Source organism: Nicotiana sylvestris, chromosome 12, assembly GCF_000393655.2.
Source record: "Nicotiana sylvestris chromosome 12, ASM39365v2, whole genome shotgun sequence".
Lineage (NCBI taxonomy): Eukaryota > Viridiplantae > Streptophyta > Magnoliopsida > Solanales > Solanaceae > Nicotiana > Nicotiana sylvestris.
The window spans coordinates 42,656,434-42,672,089 of record NC_091068.1 but is presented as its reverse complement, the minus strand read 5'-3'; the positions used below and the strand labels follow the sequence as shown (position 1 = coordinate 42,672,089).

The window sequence follows — 15,656 nt, the reverse complement described above, 5'->3', positions numbered from 1 at the left end:
ACAAGAAGGTACCACTGAAACTTAATGGTAAGTTCTACAGAGTGGTGGTTAGACAAATGATGGTGTATGGGGAAGAGTGTTAGCCAGTCGTGATCACTCAGGTCCAGAAGATAAAGGTAGCAGAGATGAGGATGTTGAGATGGATATGTGGGCACACCAGGTTAGATAGGATCAGAAATGAGGTTATTCGCAACAAGGTAGGTATGGACCCTATTGAGGACAAGATACGAGAAGCGCGTCTTAGGTGGTTTAGTCATATGAGTAGGAGAATCACAGACGCCCTGGTGAGGAGGTGTGAGAGGTTGACGTTAGAGGGCCTACAGAGAGGTAAAGGTAGGCCAAAGAAGAGGTGGGGAGAGGTGATTAGGCAAGACATGGCGCAGCTTCAGCTAACCGAGGACATGACCATTCATAGGAAGGTATAGAGGCCGAGGATTAGGGTAGTATAGTATATAGTCTAGAGTGTTCATAAAAGTAGTATTGGCACGCGGTCTCGTTTTCTGTTGGTAGTAGAGTTTTATGACTAATTGTTGTTTTCTTTCATTGTTGATCACCTTACTATCCTGTTGTTTTTATTCTTCTTTTATATGGATTTTTGGTACTGTCCCTTCTTGTTTATATTTTCATTAATTTGGTGCATATGTTTTTCTGAGCCGATGGTCTATTGAAAATAGCCTCTATATCCTTACAAGGTAGGGGAAAGGTCTGCACACACACTAACATCCCCAGACCCCATGGTGTGGGATAATACTGGTTATGTTGTTGTTGTTGTTATAGCCAGTGGACCATCAAAGACAATGTCCTATAGCTTATAGTCCTCTCTTTGAAAGTGATCTCTCATTCTATTTTTCCACCAAGAGTAGTACTGGCCATTAAAGAGTGGTGGCCTAGCAGTGGATTGCCCTTCCCAGTTTTCAGGTGGTGCACTCATCTTGATCTTCTCCTAAGGTGTAAGCCTCTTTAAAGATAACCTGCTCTGATACCAATTGATGTTTTATAGTTCAATACAACACAAAAGGGGGTGATTTGTGTGGTGTCCAATTTTCACGCGCACATATTATAGAGGAATCTGGCTTCTATGTGTTCCTTATACTACTATTGCGGAATAATAAATGCGAAAAGTAAAAAAATACAAGTATTTTTACGTGGAAAACACCCGGCTCAAAAGCTGAAAAAACTTTGACCTAATACCCAGTAGGATTTTTCCCAACATTTTACGAAATCACTGAATCAAAAATAACATTTACAAAACTCTTTATAAACCTAAAGACTACCTCTAACCCTTAGTGGCAACTAGCCTCTGGATGTTGCAAAAACTTCAAGTTAACTCTAACTTAAATACAACGCTAAGAGTACCTAGTACAATTCCTTCTAGATAAAGCTGAAAAGTATAACTTGAAAGCCCTACTACAATGAAACTAGAATAAAAGACAGACGCTTGGAACTGGTTCTTCTATCTAGTTCGTGTAGCTTCAGGTTTGCATAGTTGAATCACATACGAATTGCTTGCAAAATGCCTTGCTATTTTGCTCTCAACTCACGTTTAACTTCAACGTTTGTGCCTTTCATGTAGAATAGAACAAATTGATATTTATTGAGTTAGTAGAGTAAGATTAACTAAAGTTTCAATGCTATACGCTTCCTTGGTGGAAGAGTTCTAATTATTTTCAACTTCTAACTCCTCTCTTATCTTGGATAAAGTTCTCTTCGAGTAAGGAGCCCTTCTCCTTATCATTTATGCAACCTTTTCGTTCAGGAGATATCAGGCATAGCTACTTAAGCTTTTCTCCTTCACGTGCATCCCTTGTACTCAAATCTGCTCGTGTTTATGTACATTGTGCATGGATCTGGTTCATTCTTGAGTTCCTTTGTCAATCATCAAAACAAATTTCACATAGGCCAACACAAATGTCCCCAAAATTAGCGATAATTTAAAACAATAGCTTCCGTCATCGTACAGATTTATTATTGTTCAATAATTCTTTACCAAATTGATAGAGTTTATGTTATATTTACTCTACCTATATGTTAAGTCGTTCAATTAAAGTCAACCATATAGGCATATTTGTTTTGTATTGTTTTAACAAAGTGTTCTTTGAATTTACAATATCAATTTCGATCAAACTACCTCAAATCTACACCAAATAATCTTAAATTTAAAACAATGCTTCCATATACCAACACAAGCAATTTTCAATCACCGATTTAGCCTAATAACACTAAATCAAAAAATCACTTTGTCTTCTTGAATACTTTCTAAGGTCCACCAATGAAGTTTTTGATATAAAACAATAAAAGAAGAAGAAGAGTATTGCAGAAATAAGTAGAGAGAGAGAATTCTTATTGATTTAGGATGATTTACAATGGAAGATAACCTCTCTATTTATAGAAAAAATGTGACTTAGCCACCAAGTAACAAACCCTAAAATCTCTCTAAAATATAGACATTCACCTTAAATATAATTCTATTTATAATTGTAACAACTCAAACGGTAGTTTTGAGCATTTGCACTTCGCTCGGTAGTTTGGGGACATGAGCAACACCGTATGATGTATTAGGACTTGTATGAAAAACTTGAGTTCATTCCAAATTGATTTGACATGTTTCGGTGTGAGTTTTTAGAAGTAGGAAGTTCGAAAGTTCATTAAGTTTGATTTGAGGTGTGTTTCATCGCTTCGATGTTGTTATGCATGATTTGAGGCCTCTAGTAAGTCTGCGTTATGTTATAGGACTTGTTGGCATGTTCGTACATGGTCCTGAGGGGCTCGGGTGAGTTTTGAATAGAATTGGGTTGTGTTGCGCTCGTTTTTCTTATGTTTCGACATTGTTTCTTCAAGCATAAATGGTACCACATTAAACAAATGAGCTCCAATTTCTATTTTGGTCAAAGCATTAGATCTGTATCGTAATTACGGATCCGTAGCAAAAAGAATCATTGAATTTGGACATCGTATGAGGATTTTATGGTCATTTTACTAAGAATTGGGTTGCCAGATAATTCAGATTAATTACGAATTTGTCGCTGACTTCATATTTAAAAATCTACACTATTTCAAAATATTAAAACCAACATATCTCCTTCATTATAAGGTCAAATGGAGTGATTCAAAAGCCTATATTGACTAAAATTTCACAAGGAATCCCTCAGCAAGTTTTGGGATTGTTTGGCATGAAAAACAAGGCAGAACAGCTAGGCAAAAATACTTAATATCGAAGGTTTCTTCATTTGGTCATATTTTGAGTTGGGGAACACAGATTAGGACAATTTGTGAAGGAGATTTTCACCATATGGATTGGGGTAAGTGTTCTATACTCGATTTTAGTTATATTTCATGAAACCATCTTCGTTTTTTGTATTTGATTGATGATTTCAAAGTGAAATTTGGGGGTCTTGTCTAAAATTTCATAAAGTGAATTTTTGAGTTTTAAATATCTATTCGGAGTTGGATTTGAGTGAAATAAGTATGGTTGGAATCGTAATTTAATGTGTTGTCAGATTTTGTATGTTTTTCGGGTTTTGAGGCGCGGACCCGAGTTGGGCTTTTCCAATTTTTGGCTTTTGATTAAACATTCAACTTTTTTTGATAGGGATTGGTTCATTTAGCATTGTTTGATGTATTTGAGTTTTTTTGGTTAGTTTTGAGCCGTTCGGAGGTCAAAATGCGCGGGATGGCATTTTTTGAGCATTGCTTGGCTTGCTCGGTATTGGAATTGGCTTGTTTAAGGTAAGTAACTCTTCTAAACTTAGTGCTGAGGGTATGAAACCCTGAAATTATTGCTATGTGATTGGTGTTGAGGTGAAGCACATGCTACATGACGGGCGTGTTGGCGTGCACCTTGTGAATTATGACTCTGTTGTCTTCATGACACTGTATAGTGGTCCTACTTTGTTGATATCTGTGGTTTCACCATGTTATAAAGTAATTGAGCGGCACATCATGCTAGATATTATGTTTAGGCTTTATAATGATATTGTCGGGACCCATAGTGATCGTTTCTTGTTGTCATCTCATTGATTTCATTGATATTTTGTACTCAGTAATATTCATGCATTCATATCATCTAAGTCTCAGTTGCTACTTATTGATACATCATATTATTGTTTCGGGTCATTTTTCATGACATTGTGAGCCCGTGGGTGAGACTAGAGAGATTGATGACTGAGTAAGGCCGAGAGTCTAATTATGAGTGACAATTATGGTGTCGGGTTGCACGCTGCAATGATTGTTTTGATTTATGATAGCGCTTGAGATGAAAGAGCCCTTCAGGAGTTTGTACACACCCCAGTGAGCGCGGACGATATTATTAAGGGATGGATTTCCCTGGACATGTATTTGTCCAAATTACTTGATATATGGAGATGGATTTCTCCACAGGGTTGGATTTCCCTTTTTCCTTGGTACGAGGTGACTTGTAGTCAGTGTTGTATATGTTCCGGGATGGATTTTCCTAGGCCATATGGGCCATATACAATACCAAGTGGTTGAGCATGATGAGTGGAAAGTGTGAGACAGTGATATTGAGTACTCTAAGAGTGTGAGTACATGATTCATCTCTGAGATACATGGCATTGGCATGCACACATGACATACATGCATAGAGATGCATTTTCCTCATATTGTACGGTATCACATCATTCATGACTTTTTACACACATTGATATGTGGGAATAGAGAGGTATTTCACACTTGCTGTCTGGAAAGAAAACGAAACATATAATTTATTGTGCAAAGGATTTTTAGAAAAATTTACCATTTTCAAACCATCTCATATTTTACGACGATTTCAGTAATGAATTTGAGTTTTCACTGATATTCCTGAAAGGTGGAGCTATTTTCGCAAAACTGTGAAAAGCTGAGCATTTTCTCTCTCTGAGTTATTTTCTTATTTATATGCTCTACGTTGTTATGAACTGCTATTGGTTATTGGTGTTGGACCCGACCTATGTTCCAGCTCGTCACTGCTTTCAACCTAAGATTAGGTTTGTTACTTACTCAGTGCATGGGGTCGGCTAAATTGATACTAAACTTCTGCACCTTGCGTGCAGATGTTGATTGTTGATGATGTTGTATTCGATGGGAGCTGGATTTGAAGATGTACCTGCGTTCCTTGTCACGACCAAGTTCTCCCTCCCTGAACCGTCATGACGGACCCTAGTCTCTACGACTAGGTAAGACTAACATTTTGCGAAAATGAGACGAAAACATGAAAAACTAACAATTTAACAGGTAAATTTAATTAAGAAATTTAGGTGCCGCTCGTCATATACAATAATCTCTCGACTGAAAATAAACGCTCCCAAAACCCGGAATATCACGAGACACAAGCTACAAAAGTAAATAGTGCTTCTAAACTCCAGAAACTATCAACAAAGAAAAATACAATAAAGTCTTTAACTTAAGGTAGAGTAGATAGGGACTCCTAGGCCTGCGGACGCGGCAGATATACCTCGAAGTGTCTACAGTCGTCTCGCCTCACCAGAAATGTAGCTAGAAAGAGGTACTTGTATCTACACATGAAAAAACATGGACAGGAAAGGGCATGAGTACACCATAGCGGTACCCAGTAAGTTCCAAGCCTAACCTCGATCGAGTAGTGACGAGATCAGATCAAGGCCCTACTGCTATATATATATATATATAATTATACGGTATGAAATATCGCAGTAAAGATAAATGCTAACATTTAACGAGGATGAAATCACAGAAAATAATAACTCAGTACACAGAGATAGCAATAGGGGATCTCATGGGATACTGTCCCATAGTCCCAAACGTAAATGTGCAGGGTATCTCCCGGGATACCATCCCGTAGTCCCAAATGTAAATGTGTAGGGGGATCTCCGGAAAAACCGTTCCGTAGTCCCAAAGTAAATATCCAGTACAGGGGGATCTTCCGGGATACTGTCCCGTAGTCCCAAACATAAACGTATAGGGAGATCTCCCGGAATACCGTTCTGTAGTCCCAAAGTAAATATGCCACTCAATCATAAACAACAATTTCAATAAGGAATTCTACAATTTAGACTAAGTTCATACCAAAGAAGATAGATAATTTTCACTAAACATGCTGCACAGAGTTCAGATAGGCAGTTAAGGCAGTTAAGACAGTTAAGGCACATAGGCATGCTTTCCTAAGCTAAACAGGATAGTTACATATACTAGTATTGCTCAATTAAAGGAAAACAGATATTTGCTTAATGAAAATGGGGTTTTTTAAACAAATATCTCGTGTACGCACTCGCCACAGCTCATACACAAGGCTCATATATCAAACAGTACCAAATCCTAAGAGGAGTTCTCCCATACAAGGTTAGGCCAGCTACTTACCTCGAACCAAGATCAAATCAATCTGGTATCACGCTCTTGCCAGAAGTATCCAACTTCGAGTGGCCGAAATCTAATCAAATCAATTACATAATGTAAATATAGCTAAAAACAACTAATTTAGCTAATGAAATCAAAGCTAAGGTGAGAAAATAGAAAAATGCCCAAAAATCCTCCCCGAGCCCACCTCTCGGAATCGGGTAAAAGTCACAAATTATGAATACCCATTCACTCACGAATTCACTTGTACAAAAAATATCCAAATCTGATGTTAAAATCTCACTCAAAACTCAGAAATTCGATTGGGAACATTTCCCCCATTTTCCCAACTTTCTCACTCAAAATCTTTAATTAAATGAAAAAAATAACTATGGATTAATGAAATATGATCAAAATAGGATTAGGAATCTTTATCCAATGATTTTCTCTTAAAAACTCTCGAAAAATCGTCTTCCTCCGAGCACGAAATCGAATTTCATGGAATGAACACCAAACCCTCGAATTCTCCCTTTTTCTGCCAGACAAACCGCATTTGCGGGTCCATACTTTGCCCCTGTGGCGCTGCACGTGCGGTAAATCCATCGTAGGTGCAAAAATCACTTAAGCGGGCTGGGACCGCATCTGCGAGCACTAGGCCGCACCTATCATCCGCTCATGCGATCCCTTAACCACTTCTGCGCTTTGCTTATGCGGGCTCATCACCGCATATGCGGCCGAAGGTTTGCAGGTGCGAAAACACCAGATGCAGCACACTTCGGCCATTTGCATAAGTCTCAAACCAATCCGTTAAGCACCGAAAACTCATCCGAGGCCCCCGGGACCTCAAACAAACATACCAACAAATCCTAAAAAATCATACAAACTTAGTCGAGCACTAAAATCATATCCAACAACGTTAAAAACACAAATCAACCACCGATTCAACCTTAAAGAACTTGATACTTCCAAATTCGACAACTGATGCCGAAACCAACCAAATTACGTCCGATTGACCCCAAACACTATGGACCTACTCCAACTTCTGAAATCAGATTACAACCCCGATAACAAAAATTCAACTACCTGACCGAAACTCCAAAAATTCAACTTTAACCATTTCAAGCCTAAATGAGCTACGGACCTCCAAAACACAATCCGAACACACCCCTAAGCCCAAAATTAGCCAATGGAGCTAACAGAATCAACGAAACTCCATTTCGGAGCTGTCTTTACACTATTCCAACTACAGTATAAATTTTAAGACTTAAGCTCTCATTTAGGGACTATATGTCCCAAAACACTTCGAAACGCAAAACGAAATGTCTTGGCAAATCACAATAGCAGAAATAGACAATAGGGAAGCAGTTAATAAGGGATTGGAGCATTAATTCTTAACACGACCGGAGGGGTCATTACATCCTCCCCCTCTTAAAACATTCGTTCGTGCTTGAACGAGCATAGAGACATGCATGAAGTGGTGAAAAGATGAGGATAACGGCTGCGCATATCCTGCTCGGTCTCCCAAGTTGCCTCCTCGACCGGCTGACCCCGCCACTAAACCTTTACTGATACAATGCTCTTTGACCTCAGCTTTCGAACCTGCCTGTCCGATATAGCCACTAGCTCCTCAACATAAGATATATCCTTGTCCAACTGGACTGAGCTGAAATCCAATACGTGAGACGGATCACCGTGATACCTCCAGAGCATCGAAAAGTGGAAATACCGGATGAACTCTTGCTAGGCTGGGAGGTAAGGCAAGCTCATAAAAACCTACCCAACACGCTGCAACACCTCAAAGGGACCAATAAACCTTGGGCTCAACTTGCACCTCTTTCCGAATCTCGTAACGCCTTTCATAGGCGAAACCTGAAGCAAGACCCACTCTCCAACCACAAATGAAACATCACGAACCTTCCGGTCTGCATAACTCTTTTCTCTGGACTGGGCTGTGCAAAGTTTACCCTAAATCACCTTAACCTTCTCCAAAGCATCCTGAACTAAGTGTGTGTCCAATAACCTAGCATCACTCGGCTCGAACCAACCCACTACGGACCGACACCGCCTACTATACAGAGCCTTATACGGTGTTATCTGAATGTTGGACTAATAACAGTTGTTGTATGCAAACTCTGCAAGTGGCAAGAACTAATCACAAGAACCTCCAAACTCCATCACACATGCACGGAGCATATCCTCAAGAATATGAATAGTGCGCTCGGACTGTCCATCCGTCTATGGGTGAAATATTGTGCTCAACTCCACCCGAGTACCCAACTGATGTTGTACGACTCTCCAAAACCGTGATATAAACTGTGTGCCTGGTCATAGATGATAGATATCGGCATGCCATGAAGTCTGACAATCTCACGGATATAAACTCGAGCCAGCTGCTCGGAATAATAGGTAGTCATCATAGGAAGGAAATGAGCCGGCTTGGTCAGCCTATCTACAATCACCCAAACGGCATCAAACTTCTGTTGAGTCCGTAGGAGTCCAACTCCGGAATCTCTAAATTCTGAAGCAATCCACCCGGTCATTGATGCTCGTACTTCACTTGCTAGCGATTTAGGCACCAAGCAACATATTCCACTATGTCCTTCTTCATTCTACGCCACCAATAATGCTGTCTCAAGTCCTGATACATCTTTGTGGAACCCGGATGAATAGAGTATCGTGAGCTATGAGCCTTCTGAAGAATAAACTCATGCAAAACATCTACATTAGGCACACAAAGCCTGCCTTGCATTCTCAAAGCACCATTATCCCCAATGTAACCTCCTTATCATGACCGTGCTGAACCGTGACCTTAAGGACAATCAGATAGGGGTCATCATACTGATACTCCCTGATATGGTCATAAAGAGAAAACCGAGAGACCACACAAGCCAATACTCGACTAGGCTCAAAAAATATCCAATCTCACAAACTGGCTAGCTAAGGCCTAAACATCCAACTTCATGGGCCTCTCTGCTGCAGGTAGATAAGCCAAACTCTCTGCCCAGCGACTCAAAGCATTGGCCACCACATTGGCCTTCCCCGGGTGGTACAAAATAGAGATATCATAATCCTTAAGCAGATGTAACCACGTCCTCTAGCGCAACTTAAGATCCTTCTGCTTGAACAGATGTTGCAAACTTTGGCGATCGGTATAAATCTCACAAGGGACACCGTACAAATAGTGCCTTCAAATCTTCAAGGCATGAATAATAGTAGCTAACTCAAGGTCGTGGGTAGGATAGTTCTTTTCATGCACCTTTAGCTGTCTGGATGCGTAGGCAATTACCCTACGATCCTACATTAACACCGCGCTGAGGCCAACTCACGACACATCACAATAGACTATATAAGACCCTGAACCTATAGATAATATCAATATTGGGGCTGTAGTCAAAGCTATCTTGAGCTTCTGAAAGCTCTCCTCACACTCTTCTGACCACCTGAACAGGACACCGTTCTGGGTCAACCTGGTCATAGGTACTGCAATAGATGAGATTTTGTCAACAAAATGACGGTAATAACCCGCTAAACCAAGAAAACTCCGGATCTCTATAGCTGAGGATGGTCTGGGCCAACTCTACACTGCCTCCACTTTCTTTGGATCCACCGTGATCCCTTCACTCTATACTACGTGATCCAAAATACCACAGAATCCAACCAGAACTCACATTTTGAGAACTTTGCATAATTTCTTTTCTCTCAAAGTCTGAAGCACTGTCCTCAGGTGCTGCTCATGATCTTGCCAAGTCCAGGAGTACACCAAAATGTCATCAATAAAGACAATGCCGAACGAGTCAAGATATGGCCGGAATACACTGTGCATCAAATGCATAAATGTTGTTGGGGCATTGGTCAGCCCAAATGGCATAACAAGGAACCCGTAATGACCATACCAAGTCCTGAAAGTAGTCTTCGAGATATCTGACTCCCGAATCTTCAATTGATGATAACATGAATGCAAATTAATCTTGGAAAACACTCGAGCACCCTGTAACTGATCAAATAGGTCATCAATATGAGGCAAAGGATACCGGTTCTTTACTATAACTTTGTTCAACTAGCAATAATCAATGCACATAAACATAGAACCATCATGTTTCTTCGCAAACAAGATAGGAGCACCCCAAGGTGACACACTAGGCTGAATAAAGCCCTTATCAAGCAATTATTGTAACTGTTCCTTCAACTCCTTCAACATAGGAGGGGCCATAGGGTAAGGAGGAATAGATATGGCATGAGTGCCCAGTAACAAACCAATGCCAAAATCAATATCTCTGTCAGGTGCCATGCCTAGAAGATCAGCTGGAAACACATCAAGGAAATTCATCACTACTGAGACTGAATCAATGGTAGATCAGGGCCACATTTGAAGCAGAGAGAACACCAATCAATTTCACTCCAAAGCTAACCACCAAACAAGTCAGACCTGCAGTGGTTTTCCAAATAGAAGAATACATTGGCACCATGGCTACTAGGTGCAAGTATACTGTGGTAGGGAAATTTTCTAATACTATGCCTAGGATGGATGTCATCGGAAGAAGTTTTGTAAACCAAACAGAGCTCATGGGAGGAGTCAAAATTGCTCATTTCAATTCAAAGATTGTCTACATCGATATAGACAATGAATATGATCATGCAGCTGTGTGGAACAAGAAATTCATCTACATTCAAGGACAAATGATGAAGATTGAAGCTTGGACACCTCTTTTCAGTCGCAATGAAGATTCCCCAATTGTGCCAATATGGATTGTTATTCTTGAGCTGCCTTGGCACCTTTACTATATGGAGATCCTCACTCCATTACTGTCTTAGCAAAAACATATTCCTCAACACCAACAGAAGGTCAGGCACCAAAAAGATCAAGTACAAGATAAGGAGGAACTCCATATTTTAGGGGCAGATCCTTCACAAGAGGAATGGCAAACTCATAAAAATAGAAGATCCAAAGAAAATACATAGAACAACACCAAAAGGCTACATGCAGTGTATATTGCAAAACAATCTACTGTTCAGCAATAATAGATCCCGCCAAAAGAAATAACTCAACCTGAGGGGGGATTCCTCATGTTTTTCATGAGCGTGCTAATGTACATATGATTGAACCTAGGCTGGACTTAACCTCTGCTACCATTGATGATGTTGCTGGTCAAGTTTCTCTGCTTACTATCAATTCTGAGGAGGAAACTCTAGCATAACTCAAAACAAAGCCAATGGGTAAACAACATGCTATGGAAACTAAACCAGTTAAAACCAAAAAGAGGAGTAACCCCATCCAAAAGAAAAGAAGGAATGTAAAGAAAAAGGAAATGGCTTTAAGAATTCAGCAGGATTCGGAGGCCTTGCAGGAAAACCTTACCAATGGTGATCATCAATTGGAAGTTGATTCCACTGAATTGAAACCTTTGCTAGTTGACAAAGGAGAGGGTATCAATCACACTTCATCTGTTGAGAAGAGACTGACTGTGTTTGAAGACAATTTGGCTCCTCTACCTCAGGATGATGAGTATAGACCTATCCTTTCAGAAGATGAACTACAAAAAGGAAGTGAAAGGGATGATGAGTATAATGATGATGATTAGAACTATGATCTCCTCATCAAAGCAGTCAATGGGGAAGAATACCAAGACCAAATCATTGCTTCTCAAGGGCTGTCACTAAAGTTTACACAGCCACTACCAAGATTAACCAGAAGTAGAGCAATTGCAGTTTCCAGTAACAACCAATAGTCCAAAAAATCCATCAAACTTTAATGATTAGTACAATAATCTGGAATGCAAGAGGTATCTGAAACTCTGGAGCCATTCAGAGACTCAGAATTCTAAAACAAATTCACAACCTTTCCTTCATTGTTGCACTAGAACCATTTCTTGACAGCAAATACCTCAACTACTATAAATCCAACTGGTCATGCAACATGTAGCTTTTAGGAGTGGCAAACGGGCAGGTCGGGTTGGATACGGTTCGGGTCGAAAAGGGTAATGAAAAAATGGACATTTTATCTGACCCGACCCATATTGAATACGGATAAAAAATGAGTTAACCAGCGAATAATATGGGTAATCATATTATCCATGACTTCTTGCATATGATCTCTTTTGGGAGAATTCTTAGTCTCCCTAACTTGAGAAACCCCAATTTGAGGCTTTACAAATGCAAAAGTTAGACTCATTGGTTATCTATTGGTTACCCATTGGTTAACCATTTTTTAAATGGATAATATGGTTCTTCTCTATATTTGACCCGTTTTTAAAAAGTTCATTATCCAACCTATTTTTTAATCAATAATATGGGTGGTTAACTGTTTTTCTTTTAACTATTTTTCCACCCCTAATAGCTTCCAATGTCAACAATAAAATTTGGATATTCTGGAACCAGGACTTCAATGGTATTGTTCTAGACACAGATGAACAACAACTGACTATTGAATTAAGGCATGTAGAAGCTGATCAGATTTTTCATATGATAGTTATCTATGCAAATGCAAACAAAACATGAGAAGACCTCTATGGGACAATTTAAGGCACAGATCCTCTTGTGATGTCCCTTGATGTGTCATTGGTGATTTTAATATGATTGCATCAGTGGAAGAAAAGATTGGAGGCGTTCCTTATCAAATGAACAACAGTATTGAATTCTTGAGCATGGATGAGGATTATGGATTAGTGGACCTTGGTTTTCATGGTCCAAGGTACACTTGGTCTAATCGAAGAGGTCCATGCTCTATTGTTTGGAAAAGATTGGACATGGAATTTGATAATGATAATTGGTTAGCTTTATTCTATGCAACCACAATCACACACTTGGCTGTTGCAGGGTCAGATTATTTACCTTTGTTTATGGAAATGCATGTGAGATAGGAAGCCAACCAGAAATATTTCAAATTTCTCAATTGTTGGGTAGAAAATGATACTTTTCTACCCCTTGTCCAGAAGACTTGGGAGATGGAGATTGCTGGGCACCCTATATGGATCTTTAATCAGAAACTCAAAGCCACTTCAAAGGAATTGAGCAAATGGTCCAGGGAACAGTATGGTGGCATCTTTCAAAAGCCAAAAGAATTTGAACAAAAAGTGAAAGAAGTAGAAGAAAAATGGCTAACTTCCAACAAACTTGCAGATAAAGAAACCTTGCATGAAATCCAGGCTCAATTTGTAAGGCATTTGAAAGTTGAAGAGGCAGTCCTTAAGTAGAAAACACAATTGCATGGTTTAAGGATGGTGATGCAAACACAAGATACTTTCATAGTCTCATAAGAGGAAGAAGAACGAAACTCTATATTCACAAGATCAAAAATGAGGAAGGTGAATGGATTCAAGGTGATGAACAAATTGGATATGAAGCTTGCCATTACTTTGAAGACATGTTCACAGAAACAAATGGTGCTATTAGAGAAGATTCCTTAATAATATTCCAACCGTACTCAATCAAGAAGAACATGCAGAACTCACCGAGGACCCTACAATTTAGGAGACTAAGAAGGTGGTGTTTTCAATGAATACCACAAGTGCTACTGGTCCTGATGGTATGAATGGTAAGTTCTACCAATCATGTTGGGAAATTATCAAAGCTGATCTTTTCAGAGTTGTGTTGGCCTTCTTTGGGGGAAGTGTGCCCAAATATATGACAAATTCATGCCTTATTCTGCTGCCAAAAGTTGAATTCCCAAACTCTCTAACTGAATTTAGACCCATCAGTTTGAGTAATTTCATTAACAAAATCATCTCCAAAGTTATCTCCGCTAGATTAGCCTTTATTCTTCCTAAACGCATTTCCCTCAACCAGCCAGGATTTGTTAAAGGAAGAAGCATCACTGAAAATATCATGCTAGCACAGGAAATTGTTCAAGGCATCAAGAAACCTAATCAATAGGCTAATGTGGTAATTAAATTTGACATGGCAAAGGCATATGATAGAGTTTCTTGGAGCTACACCTATATTATGCTCAAAGGAATGAGATTTTGTGAAGTCATCATTGATATGATTTGGAGAATTATGTCCAATAACTTGTACTCTGTGATTGTGAATGGTACGAGACAAGTTTTTTTCAAATCCACAAGGGGTCTTAAACAAGGTAATCCCCTGTCTCCTGCTCTCTTCATTCTTGGTGCTGAATTGTTATCTAGAATGTTGAATAACTTAACATATGATCAGCTGTTCAATGGATTCTACATGGAAAGAAGGGGTCCTCAAATCAACCATCTTAGTTTTGCTGAAGATGTGATCATTTTCACATCTGGTACAAAGAATTCCCTCAATAGAATAATGACCATTCTTAGAGACTATGAAGATACCTCTGACCAGAAGATTAACAACAGCAAAAGCCATTTCATGGTTTATCCTTGTGTCTTCCACTACAATGTTACCAGAATTCAACAAATGACAGGATTCACCAAAAGAGATTCTTCTCTTACCTATCTTGGATGCCTCTCTATATAGGTAGGAAAAGAATCATCCACTTCAATGGTCTCATATCAAAAGTGGTCAGCACAATCAGAGGCTAGCAAGGAAGACTCCTATCCTATGGTGGAAAAGTCACTTTGGTAAAGTATGTTCTACAATCAATGCATATTCACTTGCTTTATGTTGTCTCCCCTCCTAAGACAGTAATGAAATGGATTGAGAAGTTGGCTGCAAATTTCTTCTGGGGTATGGAGAAGGACAAACACAAATATCATTGGGCATCCTGGGGTAAGCTATCATATCCATTTAATGAAGGTGGCATTGGGGTAAGATCTATTCAAGATGTCTGCAAGTCCATGGAATACAAACAATGGTGGAACTTTAGGTGCAAACGTTCATTGTGGAGCAACTTTCTTTTGGCCAAGTACTGTCAGAAATCCCATCCAATCTCTAAGAAGTGGGATACTGGCCAATCACAGGCTTGGAAAAGCCTCATGACAAACAAGAAGAAGTTAGAAACACACATAAGGTAGAGGCTTCATTTTTTGTGAGGTGAGCTTCTAGTGGGACAATTGGCTAGGTACTGGACCTTTAGCTGCTCACAGAACTGAAGAAGGCAAACCTGGCAAGATCAAAGTCTCACAATTTTGGGATACAAGGCAATGGAATATTCAGAAAATTAATGAAACAGCTCCATGACACATGATAGCCCACATTCTGCAAATCCCAATTTACCACAATCTACAGATTCTTGATTAAGCCATTTGGACCCCTAATGTTTTAGGAAATTTCACATGTGCCTCAACTTGGTAAAACATAAGAAGAAAGAAATAGCATCAACTCTCTAATAATAACACATGGCATAAAAAGCTTCCTTTTAAATAGTCTTTCTGTCTCTGGAGAGCTATCAGAAATAAACTACCAACAGATGATAGGGTTGTTGCATTTGG

General features: G+C 39.4%; 1 protein-coding gene across 1 annotated transcript; it reads left to right on the top strand.

Moving 5' to 3' along the window:
- Positions 1–12,875: 12,875 nt before the first annotated feature.
- LOC104213249 (uncharacterized) lies at positions 12,876–13,496 on the top strand. The gene is made up of 2 exons (XM_009762710.1): positions 12,876–13,154; positions 13,236–13,496. The coding sequence occupies exons 1-2, from the start codon at positions 12,876–12,878 to the stop codon at positions 13,494–13,496; spliced, it is 540 nt and encodes a 179-aa protein (XP_009761012.1).
- The last annotated feature ends 2,160 nt before the right edge of the window (positions 13,497–15,656 follow it).

Coding starts and splice junctions, on each gene's coding strand:
- LOC104213249 (XM_009762710.1), top strand. CDS start 12,876: ATGATTGCATCAGTGGAAGAAAAGATTGGAGGCGTTCCTTATCAAATG. Junction 13,155..13,235: donor CTTTGTTTATGGAAATGCAT/GTGAGATAGGAA, acceptor CCCCTTGTCCAG/AAGACTTGGGAGATGGAGAT.